The sequence below is a fragment of the Artemia franciscana genome, chromosome 21 (assembly GCF_032884065.1).
Source record: "Artemia franciscana chromosome 21, ASM3288406v1, whole genome shotgun sequence".
In the NCBI taxonomy this organism is placed as follows: domain Eukaryota; kingdom Metazoa; phylum Arthropoda; class Branchiopoda; order Anostraca; family Artemiidae; genus Artemia; species Artemia franciscana.
Genome location: NC_088883.1, coordinates 16115621 through 16132264, shown reverse-complemented (window position 1 = coordinate 16132264; position 16644 = coordinate 16115621). Strand labels below are relative to the sequence as shown.

The 16644-nt window shown below is 35.7% G+C and overlaps 2 protein-coding genes and 1 long non-coding RNA gene across 3 annotated transcripts in view; all 3 read right to left on the bottom strand.

Moving 5' to 3' along the window:
- Positions 1 to 16279, bottom strand: part of LOC136040840 (uncharacterized) — a 199615-nt gene extending 183336 nt beyond the window's left edge. The window contains exon 1 of the long non-coding RNA XR_010620902.1: positions 16067 to 16279. This is a non-coding gene — a long non-coding RNA (uncharacterized LOC136040840). The remainder of the gene's footprint in view (positions 1 to 16066) is intronic.
- Positions 1 to 16354, bottom strand: part of LOC136040839 (neo-calmodulin-like) — a 28820-nt gene extending 12466 nt beyond the window's left edge. Inside the window, exon 1 of the mRNA XM_065725192.1 lies at positions 16294 to 16354. The gene's annotated coding sequence lies outside the window, so the exon portion shown is untranslated. The remainder of the gene's footprint in view (positions 1 to 16293) is intronic.
- LOC136040583 (zinc finger MYM-type protein 1-like) lies at positions 8006 to 12844 on the bottom strand. Its single transcript, XM_065724828.1, has 2 exons — positions 12273 to 12844; positions 8006 to 10546 (listed from the first exon to the last, which is right to left on the bottom strand). Exons 1-2 carry the CDS (start codon positions 12378 to 12380, stop codon positions 8198 to 8200), a joined length of 2457 nt encoding a protein of 818 aa, XP_065580900.1. The 5' UTR covers positions 12381 to 12844; the 3' UTR covers positions 8006 to 8197.
- Positions 16355 to 16644: the final 290 nt, after the last annotated feature.

Here is a 16644-nt window from a genome sequence, read left to right as displayed (position 1 = left end):
GAAGCAAGGGCAATCATATTAAAATATACCCAAATATGATGAAAATATAAATACTTTAGTAACAGAATTATGGGAACTACAACAAAGAATTATGGAAAACAGGCCGTTAGTTTCCATAGTTTTGTTACTAAACTATTACAATTTCATCATATTTTGGTATATTTCATTATGATTAATCTAACTTCAATTTTTAAGTGTGTACTAGCTAACAAGAAAGTACCTAAGCTAATTATAACCGAGTACAAGAGAAACAATAGGTTTATTCAGATCAAACAAAGCAAACCTCTTGAGCATGTTTTGGGTAACTAGCAAGTACCACATTTTTCACAAAATCCAACCAGCAGAAAAATCGATTTGAATTTATCAGTCATCTTAAGAAGAAGCTAACAATGATCATTGGTGTGAATATGAGATTGAGTCAAAGAACTGTGTTATCTACCTAATGGGAAAAAATATTGGGTTTGAACATATCCTTTTTTAAGTCTACCACTTGATTCACCATTCAATACTCTTTTCTAAACATAATAACCACTATAACAGTCTTGGCACCATCAGCAGCGTATTCCTCAGAACGCACTGCCAGTGGTCAGATACTTAGCAGATAAATTAGCAGTAATAGGCTCCTATTTGTGCCCGCTAGTCCTGCAAAAATGTTATCATTATTATTCCCTATAAACTTGAAACTAATATTTTTAACTCCTTGGGCTGTAAAGACCCCAGTGCAGAAGAAAAAAATGGAAAGTAAATTTGGCTCCCCCACAAGAAGGCTAAATTCCATTTTTTGTTAGGGGACAAGCCTCCTGAATCTGAGTAAATTTTTTTTCTGATAAGCTTGAGGTTTCCAAGGTTCATGGTCTGGACTAAAGGACCTCAAATTTTTCATTTGAGGGGAGAGGGCGGTAGGGTGTCCAGAAGCAGGCCATACATCACATTGTCCCTGATAAATTTGCAATTGTAAGCCTCCTTACCAAAAAGAAACTAACATAATTTTAAAGGCATTATCCCCCCCCCCCCAAAAAAAAAGAAATCCCAAAAAGGACCATCCTATGTTTGTTTTTCCTTTTTCCAACGTGGCTTGAAATCTTTACATTTAAGTTCTACATGGGTTTAAATGGTGACACACCTACACTTATTTGTGGCAATCATTTTAATTATGACTTGAGTATCCATTTTAATTTATATTTGCTTAGGCAGTCATCTAATTATCCATAGCATAGGGACAGATATAAACCTGTCAACCCAGGCCAAGAATTACATTTGGTGCCACCAGTTGACAAACCAATTATAGGTATCAGGTTATGGCTATTTTACTTCTTTGAAGAATATAGTTATTTATTGTATATGTATTTAGTTGTTTTACTAACAGTAGCATATTCTTTTATTTATGCAAACCCTTATGGGTGAAGAGCTTTAAGAAAAACTTTAAGATTCATCATAACAATATTTTATTGCTGATAACATTTAAAATAAATACAATCAATTTTATCCTGTAGATTAAAATTTAACTTTAAATGCTTTTATCAAAGCAAATGTCTTTATAGTGTCTTCATATGATAGCTTTGAAGCCATAATGTGTTCTATGTCACATATGAATGAATGAATGTATTTAGTACCCATCAATGGAGAAATAAATTGAGCACAAAAAAAAGAAGCACAAGACACTAATTCATCTGACACAAAAAAACAGATGCCAACTACTGCTGTAAAACATTAGCCCATGTGTGGGTCTTGACTGATGAATTACATTGGTCAATTTGCCACAAAATTGCTTCTTCAGGTTTAGTAACACCATACTGGCGCGTAACATTCCTATTCCTTGTCTACAGTGATAAACGCAGCAGCAACTTTGCAAACTTGTAGTACATTGATTATCTGAGTGTAATTTCAGTTTATCTGTAGCAAAATGTAAAAATGCACAAAAAGGGACTGAGATAAAGATAATGAGGAAAAATCATAGCATTGTACACCTGGGCCAAAAGACAACAATCAAACTTCCACTTATTTGCCACTATACAGCTATACATAAAAAAAAGATCGCTTCTGAAAATGAGAGAGCAGTAACCACCATGTATCTAACATTGATTGTCCTATAGGGAGGCACAGATACACAATATCATCCACACACTCAACAATAGAACCACCAAGTATGATGCTCTGAGCAGCATCTGATTTTGAGTTAAAAAGCAGCACTTCAGACTTTTCAGCATTAAAATGGAGTCCAATATGGGCATACTTTTGTTGCAACTTAATAAAATTAGCTTCTAGTCCATGTCAAATCAAAGACAAATCAATACCAAACAGAATATAAGTCATAAGTGACTTTGATTGTGACCTTAAAAATACTGTTATTAAATACTGTCAGTGACAAAATAGCACCTTGTCTTACCCTTTCTTTACTGAGAGAAGGGAATTTCCATGTGAAGAAAAAGCAAAATCACATAAAAGACTGGTAGTAAACTCGTTAGCTAGTAAAGGGAGCCTAAGTTCCACTTTCAGATTTTCATACATGTCAGCCAGCAGGGCTAGGATGCAGGAATCAGCACTGGTCAAACCCAAGTCAAATAGAACCTCCTTGTGGAGAAGCAAATGAAATGCACGTCTTACTATCATGAGCAGCTAAAGCAATACTTTCCCAGTGCTTTTCTTCATCAACTAAAGCAGATACCAAAGCAGAAAGGGCATGACCACACCCCAGGCAAGACTGAAAACCAAAATGGTGGGCCTAAACTGTACATTTAGTTCTCAATTCATCATCTGTCAAATTCTCAAAAATTTTACAAAATAAAGTTGCAACTGTTATTGGACAAAAAGACAAACATTCAGAAGGAGGTTTATTTTTCTTTGGGATAGGAGTAAAACATCCAATTGAAAAAGAATCAAGGACAAATCCCAGATTAAATATTATTTGGTAAAGGAGTACTAAGGGTTCCATAAACAGTTCACAACACAACAACAAATGCTGTGCAGGTATCCTATCAAATCCTCTAGACTTTTTTTTTCTTCGGTTTACTAATTGCAATTGGTTATTAACTGATTATTAGAAATAATCCAGCTCTTGGAAATAATCAGTCAAGGACTAGAAGCATGCTCAAAAAATATTGGAGTTTCACTTTGAAACTATTTTGCAGATGTGGAATTGGAATAGAAAATTCTCCTTTTATAATACTCAGCCCATGAGGAAAGTGGTATACAAGATGGTATTTGACTTGGCATATCTTTTACAAGACTGGACCACAACTTATTTGGCCAAGACCAAACTTCTTCCAAACAAGACAAAATAATTGAGCTCCAATAAAGAGAAAGGTACTTTGCCAACTGGCGTTCAGTATAATACAGTTTTTGCAGCCACCCATTGTATGGTTTATCTGCTTCAATCCAAACTGAAAGCCAAAACTTAGCAGAAAAGCAAGCATTTTGTAAATTATCATTAGTTGACCAGCCAGGCTCTTCAGTTCCAACTTTTATTCACCTAATAGGTACTGCCAATTTTTCTGCAAGAGCTAGGGCATGAGTAAGTTCACTACAATAAATGTTCAGTCTAACTCAAAAATCATACATATTCTTCCTTGAACTCTGCATCAACAAATCAAGATGGACACAAATTTTTGTGAGGAAATCATTACACACATTCTGGAAAAAATCTAGAGATGCCCAATCCCAATCATTAGCATAAAATACAGATTGATTTTTTAGAAGCCAGTTAGAAGAAGGGCCACAATCACCAATCAGAGCACTAAAAGACAAAGGGAAGTGATCTGACATAAAATTGGAATTACTAACAACAACTTTGGCAATAGTTACAGATGATGTATGAGAAACATGGTCTAAGTTAGATGTACTACCCAAATTATAGACATAAGTAAAACTCTCATTCTTCAGTGCAACTACACAATCATCATTTAACAGTCCAAAAATAATACTTGAGTAATCAGAATCACCAGAAGAATTATGTGGGTTGGTTAGATCAAAAATTGAAGTCACCAGTTGCAATAAAGCATAAACTGTGCTCTTTTATTTTTCACAAACATTTGGATAAACAAGAAGCACTAATGGCAAAAAGTATTTCAGATTGGTTGTCATGGTAGTTTGTGGGCAGATAAATATCTAGCACAATAAAATTCCAGATTCTGATTGCCGAAAAGTCACTTGCTGAATCAAAAATGGATTAAGGATAAATAGACTTCAGAAAGGTTGCTAGACTACCACAAGGCTGGCCTAAAGACTGAGATCAGTAAGCTGAGACCAAGAATACTTTATGATTGGTTGACAGTTTCAAAAGGCTCAGGCTCAAAAAAGTTGCAAATTGCTCCTGAATACACATTATGTCACACTTAGATAAAAAGTCCTTTAAAAGCACAGAATGATTTAGCAAATTTTCATTTAAATTCCATGAGACAAACGTATAAGAGATGGAGGATCCTTGGTTTATTTCTTCATTGAACCTTGAGTAGGCAGGTTTCAGACTCATTTTGATTGGGTTTAGCATTGTTTTTTGCCTGATTAGCCAGACATCTTACGCTTTTGTATGTATGGCCTTTTTTTGCACAAAATGCAGTACATATCTTTTGTGCACTTATTATCCTTTATGGAGCTGTGGTCAGAAGCAATACAGTAACCAAAAATAGGCACTAATACACAGTTGGCCACTATATGACCAACTTCATAACAGGAAAATAAACTTTTTGGGAGAAATTTGAAATCTTCTGCAGGCAGCTTCTCAAAGCCAACCCAAACTGATACCAAAAGAAAATCTTCAAGGTCCTCCCTGGTCCCAAAATATAGCTTAAACACTTTGGAATGCTCAAAGTTGCTGATTTCTATTGTCCTTGATGCCCTTGGAACAAGGGATTCTACATCAGTACAAGTCATGTTAGGATAAACTTGCTTCAGGATGGCAACAAACAGTTTCTCTTTGAGCATAGAAGTAATCTCAGGCTAACTAGCTTTCATTTTCTCAACAGATGATTTAGATTTGATGTACAATTTCCAGTCCTGTTTCAACTTTCTTAGCTCACTTATTTCCAATGAGTCAAGACAAATTCTGTACATAAACTGCTTACAAGGGTTTAAATAAAACTTAAACCCAAAATGCAATCCATCATTACATCAGCCCTTAGAAAAGGAATATAATGGAAATACCTAACTATATGTTGATGGATCTTTATGTGAAGAGGGATGTGGAAGTGGTTGCTTTTTAAAAGAGCACAGCCTATGCATTATGGAAAAACACAAGTCAGGGACTAGTATCCCAACAGCTGAAGTAGCTGCTGTCAATTTGGGCTTAGAGACCCTAATTGAACCAAAGCAGAGCAATTAATGCATAGTAATATTCTCTGACTTTAAATCTGCTCTCAATATCTTAAGAAACCCTAAGTTTGAAACACTGGACATAGAGCTACATCAAACCAAAGTAAACCTAAACAGCCTTGGAAGATTAGGCTTTGTTATTAAATTTCAATATAGCCTATACCTAGTCATCTAGGTATAGAAGGAAATGAAAAAGCAGACAAGATAGCAAAGTAAGGAGCAAAAAGCCAAATGGAACCAGTGAAAGCTCTAACTAGGCCTATAATGTATAGCCTACAACTAGATTATGAGTAAAAACATTACCTAAATTAAAGCCACCAAATTTATCCCCCTTTCAAACCAGGATACAATCAGTCTGGTTTCATTGTGTGTGTACAAATACAGCTAATTTTTTACAGAGCTTTTAGTTAATTAGGTCTGAAGGGACAGTAATTTGGCCTGAAAGCTTACCTATTGTAATTACCTGATTTACTTCTTTACATATTAGGTAAAATTCTAGTTTACTGACTTTCGACTATCTGGGAAAGGGGTTAGGTTAGGAAAATGAAATTTTCAGGGATGGGTCTACAGGCTAAAGTATATCCCAGGAAGGTATTTTGAAGTACCTAACTCTACTCCCTCTTTCTCCCTTTAGAGGACCCTGAAGTTCACCTACATGACAGGTCTATTCCTATTGAAATTTTAACAAAACAACATTTTACCTTAATTTTCAGTTACCAGTTGCTTTTTCTCTGCCTTTAGATCTGAAAATGCAATTCCTGTTATTTGAGTAGAATTTCAAGCCATATCAATGTTTTTTTTTTCAAAATTTAGGAAATGTTTTTGTATATCTTTAAAACCTTATAAAATGGAATTGAGCTAAGTTATGAAGCTAAAAACAATTTTGTTGTGCTTAAATTAAGCAGAAGATCTATTTTGCACAGTTTCACTTTTATAACACACATGTTTTTAAAGGTCAGGACCCTCTAGAGGGAGGAGTGGAGGTAGGTATTTCAAGATATCTTCCCGGGACATACTTTAGCCTGTAGACCCATCCCTGAAAATCTCATTTTCCTAACCTAAACCCTTTCCAAGATAGCCTAGCAAGAAGTCAATTAACTTGAATTTTACCTTTTTTTCAAAATTTAGGAAATGTATTTGTATATCTGTTTCTCCTTTATTATTTGCATTATTTCTAATCTTGTGGTACCCTAACCCTGTGTTTGTTTACTTGTCCAATGGGATTTTTACTAATCAAGGTTTAACCCCTAAAAGATAGCAACAAATACTTGTCTGGCCACGTGTCACTTAAAATGGCAAGATTAATTGCGAATAATAACAACATTGGTCACGTGTAATTATTGTTTTAATGCTATGTGAAGTTCTGACAAGGAAGAGGCTGGGACTTTGGGCCTGTTTCTAATTTTACAGGCAAATACACCTTCAGCAATTATTTCAGAGCTGGGTAGCCTAATACAATTTGTGTGGCCAGAAGTTTAATTGTAAGATTTCAAATTGTGGTTGTCATTTGCCTTTTTAAGTCATTCCATTCAAGATGCTTTGGATATTTTTTATTGTGATAAATTGTCTTAATGCTCTGAAAAGGGAAAACTATTTCAATTGCATAGGATAGGAAAATTTTGGTAGGCTAATTAATTCAAAGTCCTAAATTAGCCAGGGAAGTGTTTTTTTTTTTCACTAAAAAATCACCACGTTCTTTGAACTCCAATTATATAGCCCTGTTTTTGGCCCCCTTGATCCAGTATCCAGTTCCTGATTGTCATTGACACTAAATTTCACTTTTTCTGTTACCTGTTTATGTTTGCACCAGTTTTACCATTGGGTAACACTGGTACAAACAGTATTACTGGCTTTCATATAAAGTGAATATACCACTTGATGCCTTCTTTTATGCTCTTTGCAAATATAATAATTGCTTCTACTGCAAATTCAGAATAAAGCACTTTTTCACCTCTTGACCTCTGAAAAATGACCTATAAATGGAGTCATTACAAATCTGTAATAGTTTAGAAACAAATTTGGGCTATATATTTGCACATCAGGGGGTAGGGGTAAAGTGTAGCATATATTAAATATGTAAACTAACCATTGCTTGAATTTTTTATGTGTGTGCTGTTGCACTGGTGATTTCTCTTTTCATTAAAATTTGATGTGCACAAACACATTAAAAAAAAACAGCAATGGTTAGTTTACGTATATAATATATGCTATGCTTTACCCCCACCCCCCTGATGTGCAAATATATAGCCCAAATTTGTTTCTAAACTATTACAGATTTGTAATGACTCCATTTATAGGTCATTTTTCAGAGGTCAAGAGGTGAAAAAGTGCTTAATTCTGAATTTGCAGTAGAAGCAATTATTATATTTGCAAAGAGCATAAAAGAAGGCATCAAGTGGTATATTCACTTTATATGAAAGCCAGTAATACTGTTTGCACCAGTTTTACCCTTGTTTCTTGTTAATATTACTAAGGGGTCATAGTTAAGCACTAGAGAAGTCATTGTTAAATAACATGTGCTTATGTATATATAGCTTTTTGCTACTTATTCTTCTTTGGTTATATAATGCTTGATGTGGTATAAACCAAGAGAAGGACCTGTAGACCTATAGAAGAAAACCTGTTAAAAAAAAGATGATTCTTTGTAATTTACATAATAATTATAGCTTTCTACATGCAGCCCTGCTCTCAGTGGCGCCATTTCAGAAAACCTTAGGGGGGGGCCAAAAATCGATTTTGGGCCCCCATCCAGCCTTAAAAATTTTAAAATTTTCGAACATGCCTTTAGGTACCGTACTACCTTTGGGGTTCATATTTTGCAGCTTATTTAGGGACCAAAAACAGTACCAAAATAGAACATTTACTGTATAAATCAGAAACTTACGTACAGTTACTTCAGCAATGGATATCTCCTTTGCTTCATTTTTGCGAAGTCGTCGACAAGCTTCTCAAAATTGAGCTCCTTCACTGCAGCTTTCTCAGAGAATATAAGCAGCAAATGCGAAAGTCGCTCGTTTTCCATCGTTGTCCGGAGGTAGTCCTTCACAAAGGTCAACACAGAGAAAAAACGTTCATTTGAGCACGTTGTGAGCGGGAGTGTGAGGACTACCCTGACGACCTTAAGAAGCTCAGAATAAGCTTCTTTCAATCCTCCGAGTTGTTCGAAGACATCTAAAGCATTTGCCGGTTTCTGTAGAAGCTGCGACACAAATGCACGAGCTATTAAAGCTTGACACTTCAGCTGCATAGTATCGATTCCCGCCTGATCGAAGTATGTCGCGATCACAAAAAGTAAATCTGAGTCCATAAAATCTGTGGATTTGGGGTTAAGGCAACGTGTGGCTTCTAGCACTGGCAGTTGGACAGAAAAACGCTCTTCAAACTCATTTAACACTCTGTCCAAAACCTCGTAGAACTCTCTCCGCATTTTGTCTTCCGTTGTTGTGCTTTCGGAGTCAATGTTGTGCTTTCCAATTGTTGTTGTCGTCAAATAGTCTCTTAGTCTTCCGGATATCTTCTGAACTCGTTTTGATTTAACAGGTATGGCTGAAGAGAGAGCACTTGTTTCCGACAGATCAGCTCCGACATTAATGGCCATCTCTTTAGACTTGCCGTATAGGACACGAAAATACTCGTCATCACGCATTTTCCTCAGTTCGTTCTTTGTTGCACTGATCAAAGTGCAAGCTTCTGAGATGACCAGATCTGCTGCCTGTAGTTGTTCAGAAAGAGGGTTTATCACTGCAAGAACTTCGTGAATGACATGCAAACTGAATATGAAGGGAAACGACTCTAGCTGGTTCTTAAGGCCCGTAGCTTCTGCCGCTGCCTCCCTGTCAGAAGATTCTTGAACTACTGACAGAACTGCGAGTATGCAGTCATATCTAACCAGGATCTTAGCCACTGATCTATACCAGTAAGACCAACGTGTCACTACTGTCCTTTCAAGCGTTAGCACAGGCACATTGGCAGTTTTCTGGGCTTCGACGAACAACTGGTATCGAGTGTTGCTGTTGGAGACGAAACTGTAAACTGTTTGCAAAACTGAAAATACTGATGAAATTCTTTGTATTTTCTGCATACAATCGCCAATGACAAGGTTAAGTCTATGGGAATGACAGTGTGTGTACACCGCTTGTGGTGCTTTTTCCCGGAGACGGGCCTGTACTCCTGAAAAGTGTCCGCTCATTACACTGGCCCCGTCATAGCACTGTCCAACACACTTTGACCAGTCAAGGCCGATACCCTTTATTTCGTTGTAAATGAAGTCGGCCAAACTCTCAGCGTCAACCTTGCGCATGTGGTAGCAACCTATGGCCCTTTCTTTGATTTTCAGGTCATGAACATAGCGCACTAAGATCGCGAGTTGTTCCTTTTTCGAGAGGTCTTTTGTCTCGTCAACAAGAACGGCAAAATATTTTGCTTCTCTGACTTCTTTCGCGATAGAACTTTTGATTTCATTTCCTATGACCTCAATGTAGTCGTTTTGGTACTCGTGTGACATGTAATGGCCATAGGCCTTACGAGAGTTTTTCATCAAGTCAGGGTTGATTTCTGTTAAAAGATGTACTGTCTCTACGAAATTCCCTTGATTGGCACTAGACTCCCCTTCATCATGGCCACGAAACGCAAGACCTTGCCGTCCAAGTAATGCTGTAGTTTTTAGTAGAGCTTTTACGTACTGTCTATTCTCTAGTATTTCTTTTTCGCGTTCTTTGGAGAGGCATGACGCAACAGATTCGGCCGCCTCCGTCTCAATAGCTTTAAACTGAGTCAAAGAAATGGTACATGCTTTGTGTCGGTCGCTGTTTTCGTGCTGCCGTATCAGTTCAGAAATGTCTTTCCACTTTCTAAATCCTATATCAATGAATGCTCTAGCTCCATACCTTTCGCCTGATCTTAGCGAGGATCCACTGAAATGTCGGCAATTGAAACAGAACACCGAGTCCTGTTCTTTCGAATATTCGAGCCATGGGTATTTCAAGAAATAGGAGCTGTTAAATTTTCGTTTGCGATTCCCGATGGTAGTGGCGGGATAGTCAGTCAAAACTGGTTGGCAGGGGTTATCATACGGGTTCACGGACAAATCGGTGCTGATCGTTCTGGAAGCCATTTCCTCCGTTTGTGGTTCGCGCAGGTTTGTCTCCTCAGAAATGAGTCTCACGTCCAGGGTCTGCTCGTTTCTCGGTAAAACCTCGGTTGCCGATGGGTTGTCCCTTGACGTCCCAGCATCACTATCCTACAGAGTAATCAAGTTTTAATTAAAAACAAATTAAAAGTGATGTCCCAGTTACTTCTTTTACCAGGACGTGAATTGTACATAATTAACATAGAAAACAACACAAAATTTAGAGCAAGCAACAACAAAAAACATAATCAATTCAACTACGAAGCTATAATCAATTAGTTCGTGGTAACGAACTTCAAGTAAAAAAGCGACACGGCTCAATAGTAACCGAAACTCTAAAACACGGAATTTTGATACCTATAGATGCATCAAAAGAATCAGATTTGTACGCTAATTTCAAATATATAAGTTGTATCAAATTTAGTTTTACCCATCAAAAGTTACGAGCCTGAGAAAATTTGTCTTATGTCCGAAAAAAGGGGAAAACACCCCCCCCCCCCTGAAAGTAATATAACCTTAACAAAAATATCACCATTTAATTCAGCGCATCACTGAACTTTACTGCAGGAGTTTCAAGCTCCTATCTGCTAAAATGACGAATTTTGGATTTTCTTGCCAGAAGAAAGATCAAGGACGCGTGTTATTTTTTTTCCAGGGGTGATCGTATTGACCCAGTTGTCCTAGAATATCGCAAGAGGGCTCATTCAAAGGTAAATTAAAAGTTCTAGTGCCCTTTTTCAAATGAAAAAAATTTGGAGAGCAACTAGGCCCCATCCCACCCTCTTTTTACCCTAAGTCACCTGATCAAAATTTTGAAACAGCCATTTTGTTTAATATATTTAAAAATTTAATAAATATGTCTTTAAAGATGCCTTAATTGTCCAAAGTCTCTGGGGGAAGGTGTTCAATTTGTGGACTTTGCCCTTTTTTATAAATAGTTTTTTTTATAAATAGTATAGGTAATTGCGAAGTATACAAACATTTTCAGTTTTTTTCTGGTGGGGGGGCAGCTCGAGCAGAGGAGGTTATGTAGGAGGATCTTTCCATGGAGAAACTTTTCATAGGGGAGCTGAATTTTCGATCAAGGGGGCACTGGATTTCCAAGCATTATTAAAAAAAGAATAAGAAATTAAATGAAAAAAAAGTTTCTTCAACTCAAAGTAAGGAGCAGGATTGAAACTTAAAACGAAAAGAAATTATTACATATGAGAAGGTTCACCCTTTCGTCAATACCTCGCTCTTTACGCTAATTTTTTTTTTTAGTACAAAATTCCTATACAAAATTTCTTTATATATCTTGCTTTCTATTTACTGGCTCAATTTCACGCTTGGAAGTGTTAAGGGTAATTGTCCCAGTAAATTTTAACCAGGATTGTATTGTTCAGAGGATGTTTCCAAGGGGGATTTCTCCGTGGAGGTGAAGCCAGACTTCCTGGCTTTATTTAAAAAATGATCAGAAATTAAATAGAAAAACAGTTTTTCAACTGAAATTAAGGAGCATTATTAAAACTTAAAAATAACAAGAATTATTACATATACGAGGGGGGTTGCCTCCTCCTCAACACTGCGCTCTTTATCCTAAAGTTTAAATTTTGTCCCAATTCTTTAAAAATGACTCCTCAAACACAAAGGGCGTTTTATTAAAACAGTAAGTAACTTTTTTACAAATGCTGAAAAACTTAAGCATGAAGAGAATGGTGTAGAGGAGGGGGAAGACCCCCTCCTCTATGGGGGCACTGTGGGGGACTTGGGGTGGATCCGGATTTCTGGCAATTCCGCGAGATCGGTACTTCCTGACGCAATAGGACAAAATTTAAAATGTGGTAGATTTACTTACAGTCGGTTTGAAAAACGAAGCCAATCGTCGTTGCATCTTTATTTCTTCTTCTTTCCTTTGGGCTTTTATTTTCCTTTTTTTTGCACCACTCGCACCGGATGAACTCATGTTTCAATAATCCGATTTGAACTTGAACACAACTTAACACTGTTTCACGGTTCTTTATTTGATGAAGGGTAACGAGAAACTAAATACAAACCCTGGTCTGGATACCCAATTTCCAGATTGTTTTTCCAGAAATTTCCAGATGTTAGCCTACACATAAATGTGCCGACTGACGGGATTCATTAATCACTGGAGAGACTTCAATGTCACAGAAGCACCCGAGCCCAGGAAGGACTTTACTTTACAAACCCCTGCCAAAAGGGTGACCATAAATTAATTAGAGAGAACGGCAAAAACAGGATACTTTCTTGAAATGCAATAATCGTCGAGTATCTTGAATTTGCTATTTAGTAATAATTCACAGTAGAAATACGGTAAAAAAAAAAGAGAAAAAAGTAGAACAAGGACGAATAAACAAAGAATTACGTGGTTGAAATTGGGCCCCTCCAGAAATCAGGGGGGGCCATGGCCCCCCCCTGCCCCCCCCCAAATGGCGCCACTGCCTGCTCTACTTTAGCCCCAGCCCTCCTAATATGGAAATATATAGCTGAAATTACATATTTTCTATTGATTCTGCCAATCCATCCCTCAACCCTAGTACCTGTTAATTGAGACAACTGTGGCAAAACAAGAACTGGAAAAACAAGTAAAAGGTGGCAGAAAACATTGGAAATATATAATTTGGGCTATATGTTTGCAAATTAGGCATGTTAGAGGTGAATTTCTTGTTGTTCATATTTTATTTACAAATAAAGTGAATATACCACTTGATGCCTTTTTGTATGTTCTTTACAAATTTAATAATTGCTTATTTTGCTAGTTCAAGTTTAAGCACTTTTTGACCTTACTTAACCTAACAAATTTTGGCAGTGAAAAACATACATTATTTTGTCAAAAATGACCAAAAACATGTACCTTAATTGAAAATTTGGCATCAAAGAAGAAGAAATACAGCATAATATTGTAAAATTTATTAATCCAACTTAATTGTGGAAAATCAGTGCTCATAGATTATACAATACGTAAAAAATGGATTAATAATGAAACAGTAAGTTTGAGACCAATGTTTTAAGCTTTCTTATACCCAAAAACTATTTGAGTATACTTTGGTCATTTTCAAGAGCTCAAAAACTTGTACTTGAAGCACTTATTATGTTTGTAAAAAATATAAAAAGGCATCAAGGAGTATGTTCACTTTATTTGTAAATCAAACATATGAACAACAAAAAATTTACCAATTATTAGTATAGCTGCACAATTTTCCCCTGGGTATGTAGGCTTAGTGGAAGGTCACTTATACCTGATCATGTCCCTACTGTTTTTACTTGGTTGAAAAAAATCTAAAGAAAGTTCTTATTGAAAAGGAAAGAGATCAAAAGTGAGATTGAATTTGTCATAGCTTGGAGGTTTATCCCTTCAGTCTGTTTAAAGAAAACAGATTCATACTTGAAGCTTTGTTCATTTCAATCTTAGGGATGATCTACACTTGTTACACTTAATTAAATGGTTGTAAAGGGATACTTTTATTTATTTGTCTTGTTTGTTTTCTACATAATTTTTTAAATCTTTAAATTGATATACATTTCTTACAAATTAATTAGTCATATCATAGTTCCACTTGCAAGTTTTGACCTACTTTGTAACCCTAGTCTCAAAATTGCATATAAATTTATTGAAGCTAGGAAACATAGAACTCCTCTCTGTTTAAAAGAAAATGGATGGACATAGGTAGGTTTTAATACACTAAAGTCTTGGGGCAATGGAAATTAAAACAAAACAATGATGATTAACTTTAAAATTCTGGACATGACATAAATATAACATTCACAAAGAAAAACCATTCACAAAATTTTACTTTTGTGCTCAGTTGCCAACCTGAGCAATTGCCCTAAATTTTTAAACCTTGCAAAACATTCACCAGCCAATTCTTATGACCTACACTGTTGTCTGTACATCAAAAATTCATTGAAAAGGAAGGACCACCTTACTGGCATTTCTTCCTTTGTACTTATATTTAATGGGTTTAAAAGAAAGCTCCTATGCCTATGTCAGAAGCCTAGTAAAGGACCAGGTAATCCTTTAGACAGGAAGTGCAATAGGAAGCTAGGGGCCAGTTATCCTATGCTTTTGCATGTCCTTCCTGCTTACTGACCCCAGATTTCTCTAGGAAACCTGTTAAGTTTGGGCCAATTCTGGCTGAACTTACAGAGTTACATCACTGACCTTTGTCCCAAACCAAATAAACTGCTAATGCCAGAAATTAAACCTGTGCCCTTTGGATAAAGGATTCTCAACCTAGAGTGCCAGCCACTTAGGAAGGAACACAAATGTCACCAGAGAACAAAAATTATTTGGAAAAAAGAAATATTGAAAAAAAAAACAAACAATTCAAGTCATAGTTGCTCATTGCTGTCCCATAAACAATATGTATTTCATTAAGACAAATAAATTTTTAAACAGGTATCAACAAAACTCCATCAGGGATTGTATGTACTTAAGGTAAAATCAGCAATATTAATGCTTAGTTTTGTGATATTCTGGTCTTGAAATAATAAAAAAAGAGAAATTATATGTTCTACTTGTTTTCCACAAGCCCATTTGAAAAAAATCATTTGTAACAACAATATACCCATGGTTGGCTCAGAATCTCTCTAAAATGCTTTAAACAGAAGGAATTTTAAAAACAATTATACTCATCAGCAAGAAAAATATTAACATAACTCTCTAAACTTGGCACTTTTTAAGACAATTTTTAGCAAAGCAAATGCAAACCTTTAATGGTGTCCTATGTCATCTAAAAAAAACCATTAAAATGTGTCAAACGAATTTTGATGTAAGATGCCTCAAATACTTTCAGTTGAATCTGTGAAATGAAGGGCCAGGTATTCCTTTACATTTTATACAATATATAAAAAGAAAAACAGTTCAAATTTTTTCACAAAAGAAGAAGCTTGATGTAAAAAAATAAATGTATTTTTAACAGAAAGCAACTGACATCAATGAAATCAAATAAAACAAAAATTCATGGAGAATAAATAATATAAGCCATATATTTAACCTATAATGAGGTGGCATAAAAGATTATTTCTAGAATTAGAAAAAAACAGTGTTATGGCTTAAAGTTCTGCTCAATCAACAGGAGTTGTCTAAGGCCAGAATAATTAAGAACTAAGGCCAGAGAAAAAGAAACTGATAACCAAAAAATAAGGCACCCAAAAATTTCAGGACCCTTTAGAGGGAAAAGAAGTAGAAGTAGGTACTTAAAAATACCTTCCTGGGACATACTTTAGCCTGTAGACACATCCCTAAAAGTTTCATTTTCCTAGCCTAACCTCTTTCAAAGATAGCCCAAAGTAGCTAAAGTAAAATTTTACCCCTACTTTATCTTAAAAATCCAGTTTAAATAGCAATCTCAACAAATATAGACTATATAAAAGGCTATAGATATTGGCCTAATCATTCTGAATTTTTTTCAACAAAAAATTATAGGATGGTTTAGAAACTAGGCCTGTTTTATATAATAACATTTGACTAACTCACCAATGTGATAGCTGCCTCCCTAAGAATCAACCTTTTTAATAACAAAAAAAACTTTTCTTCTGACTCCTTATGAAGCTTAGCCTATGCAAGACAGGCCTAGAACACCAAAAACCCTTTAGATACTAAGGAATATGCATAATATTACTTACAGGTCACTGAAAAGCTAAGATTATTTCTATTATTTACAGTTTCCTTGTCTTTTCTCTAGACTTAACGATTTCACATGTTTATCCATTTAAAAGCAACAACAACAACAAATCCATGTGGCTGTATAAATTTGAACCCTGGATATATATGTATTAAACTGTGAGATAAAACTGTTTTTTGCATTTTCCCTGGCCTTGTGATACCCTAGGTTTTGATTTAAGGGACCTACCTCAGTGCTGTGATTGATATATTTAGACTTTTGGGCAATTCATTTTATTTTCAATGTTGTTGTTGTTGTTGTTGATTCCAACGTTTTTGGAGCATGAATCAGCTCCGTCACGTACGTATCAATCTTGTCCAGACAATGTGTATGAATTTTTAAGAAACGATGACTACTTTCAGATTAGTGAATCACTTAGAATCATTATTTGCAGATTCTTTATTGGTGGCAAACCATTTTTTCCACTAGTATAGCCACCTACGTCAGACCACCCTAATTAATTCTATAGTATTTACAGCCGTAAATTACAATTTACATTAAATTTCGTGGGAAACACATTAAACTTATACAATATATTGA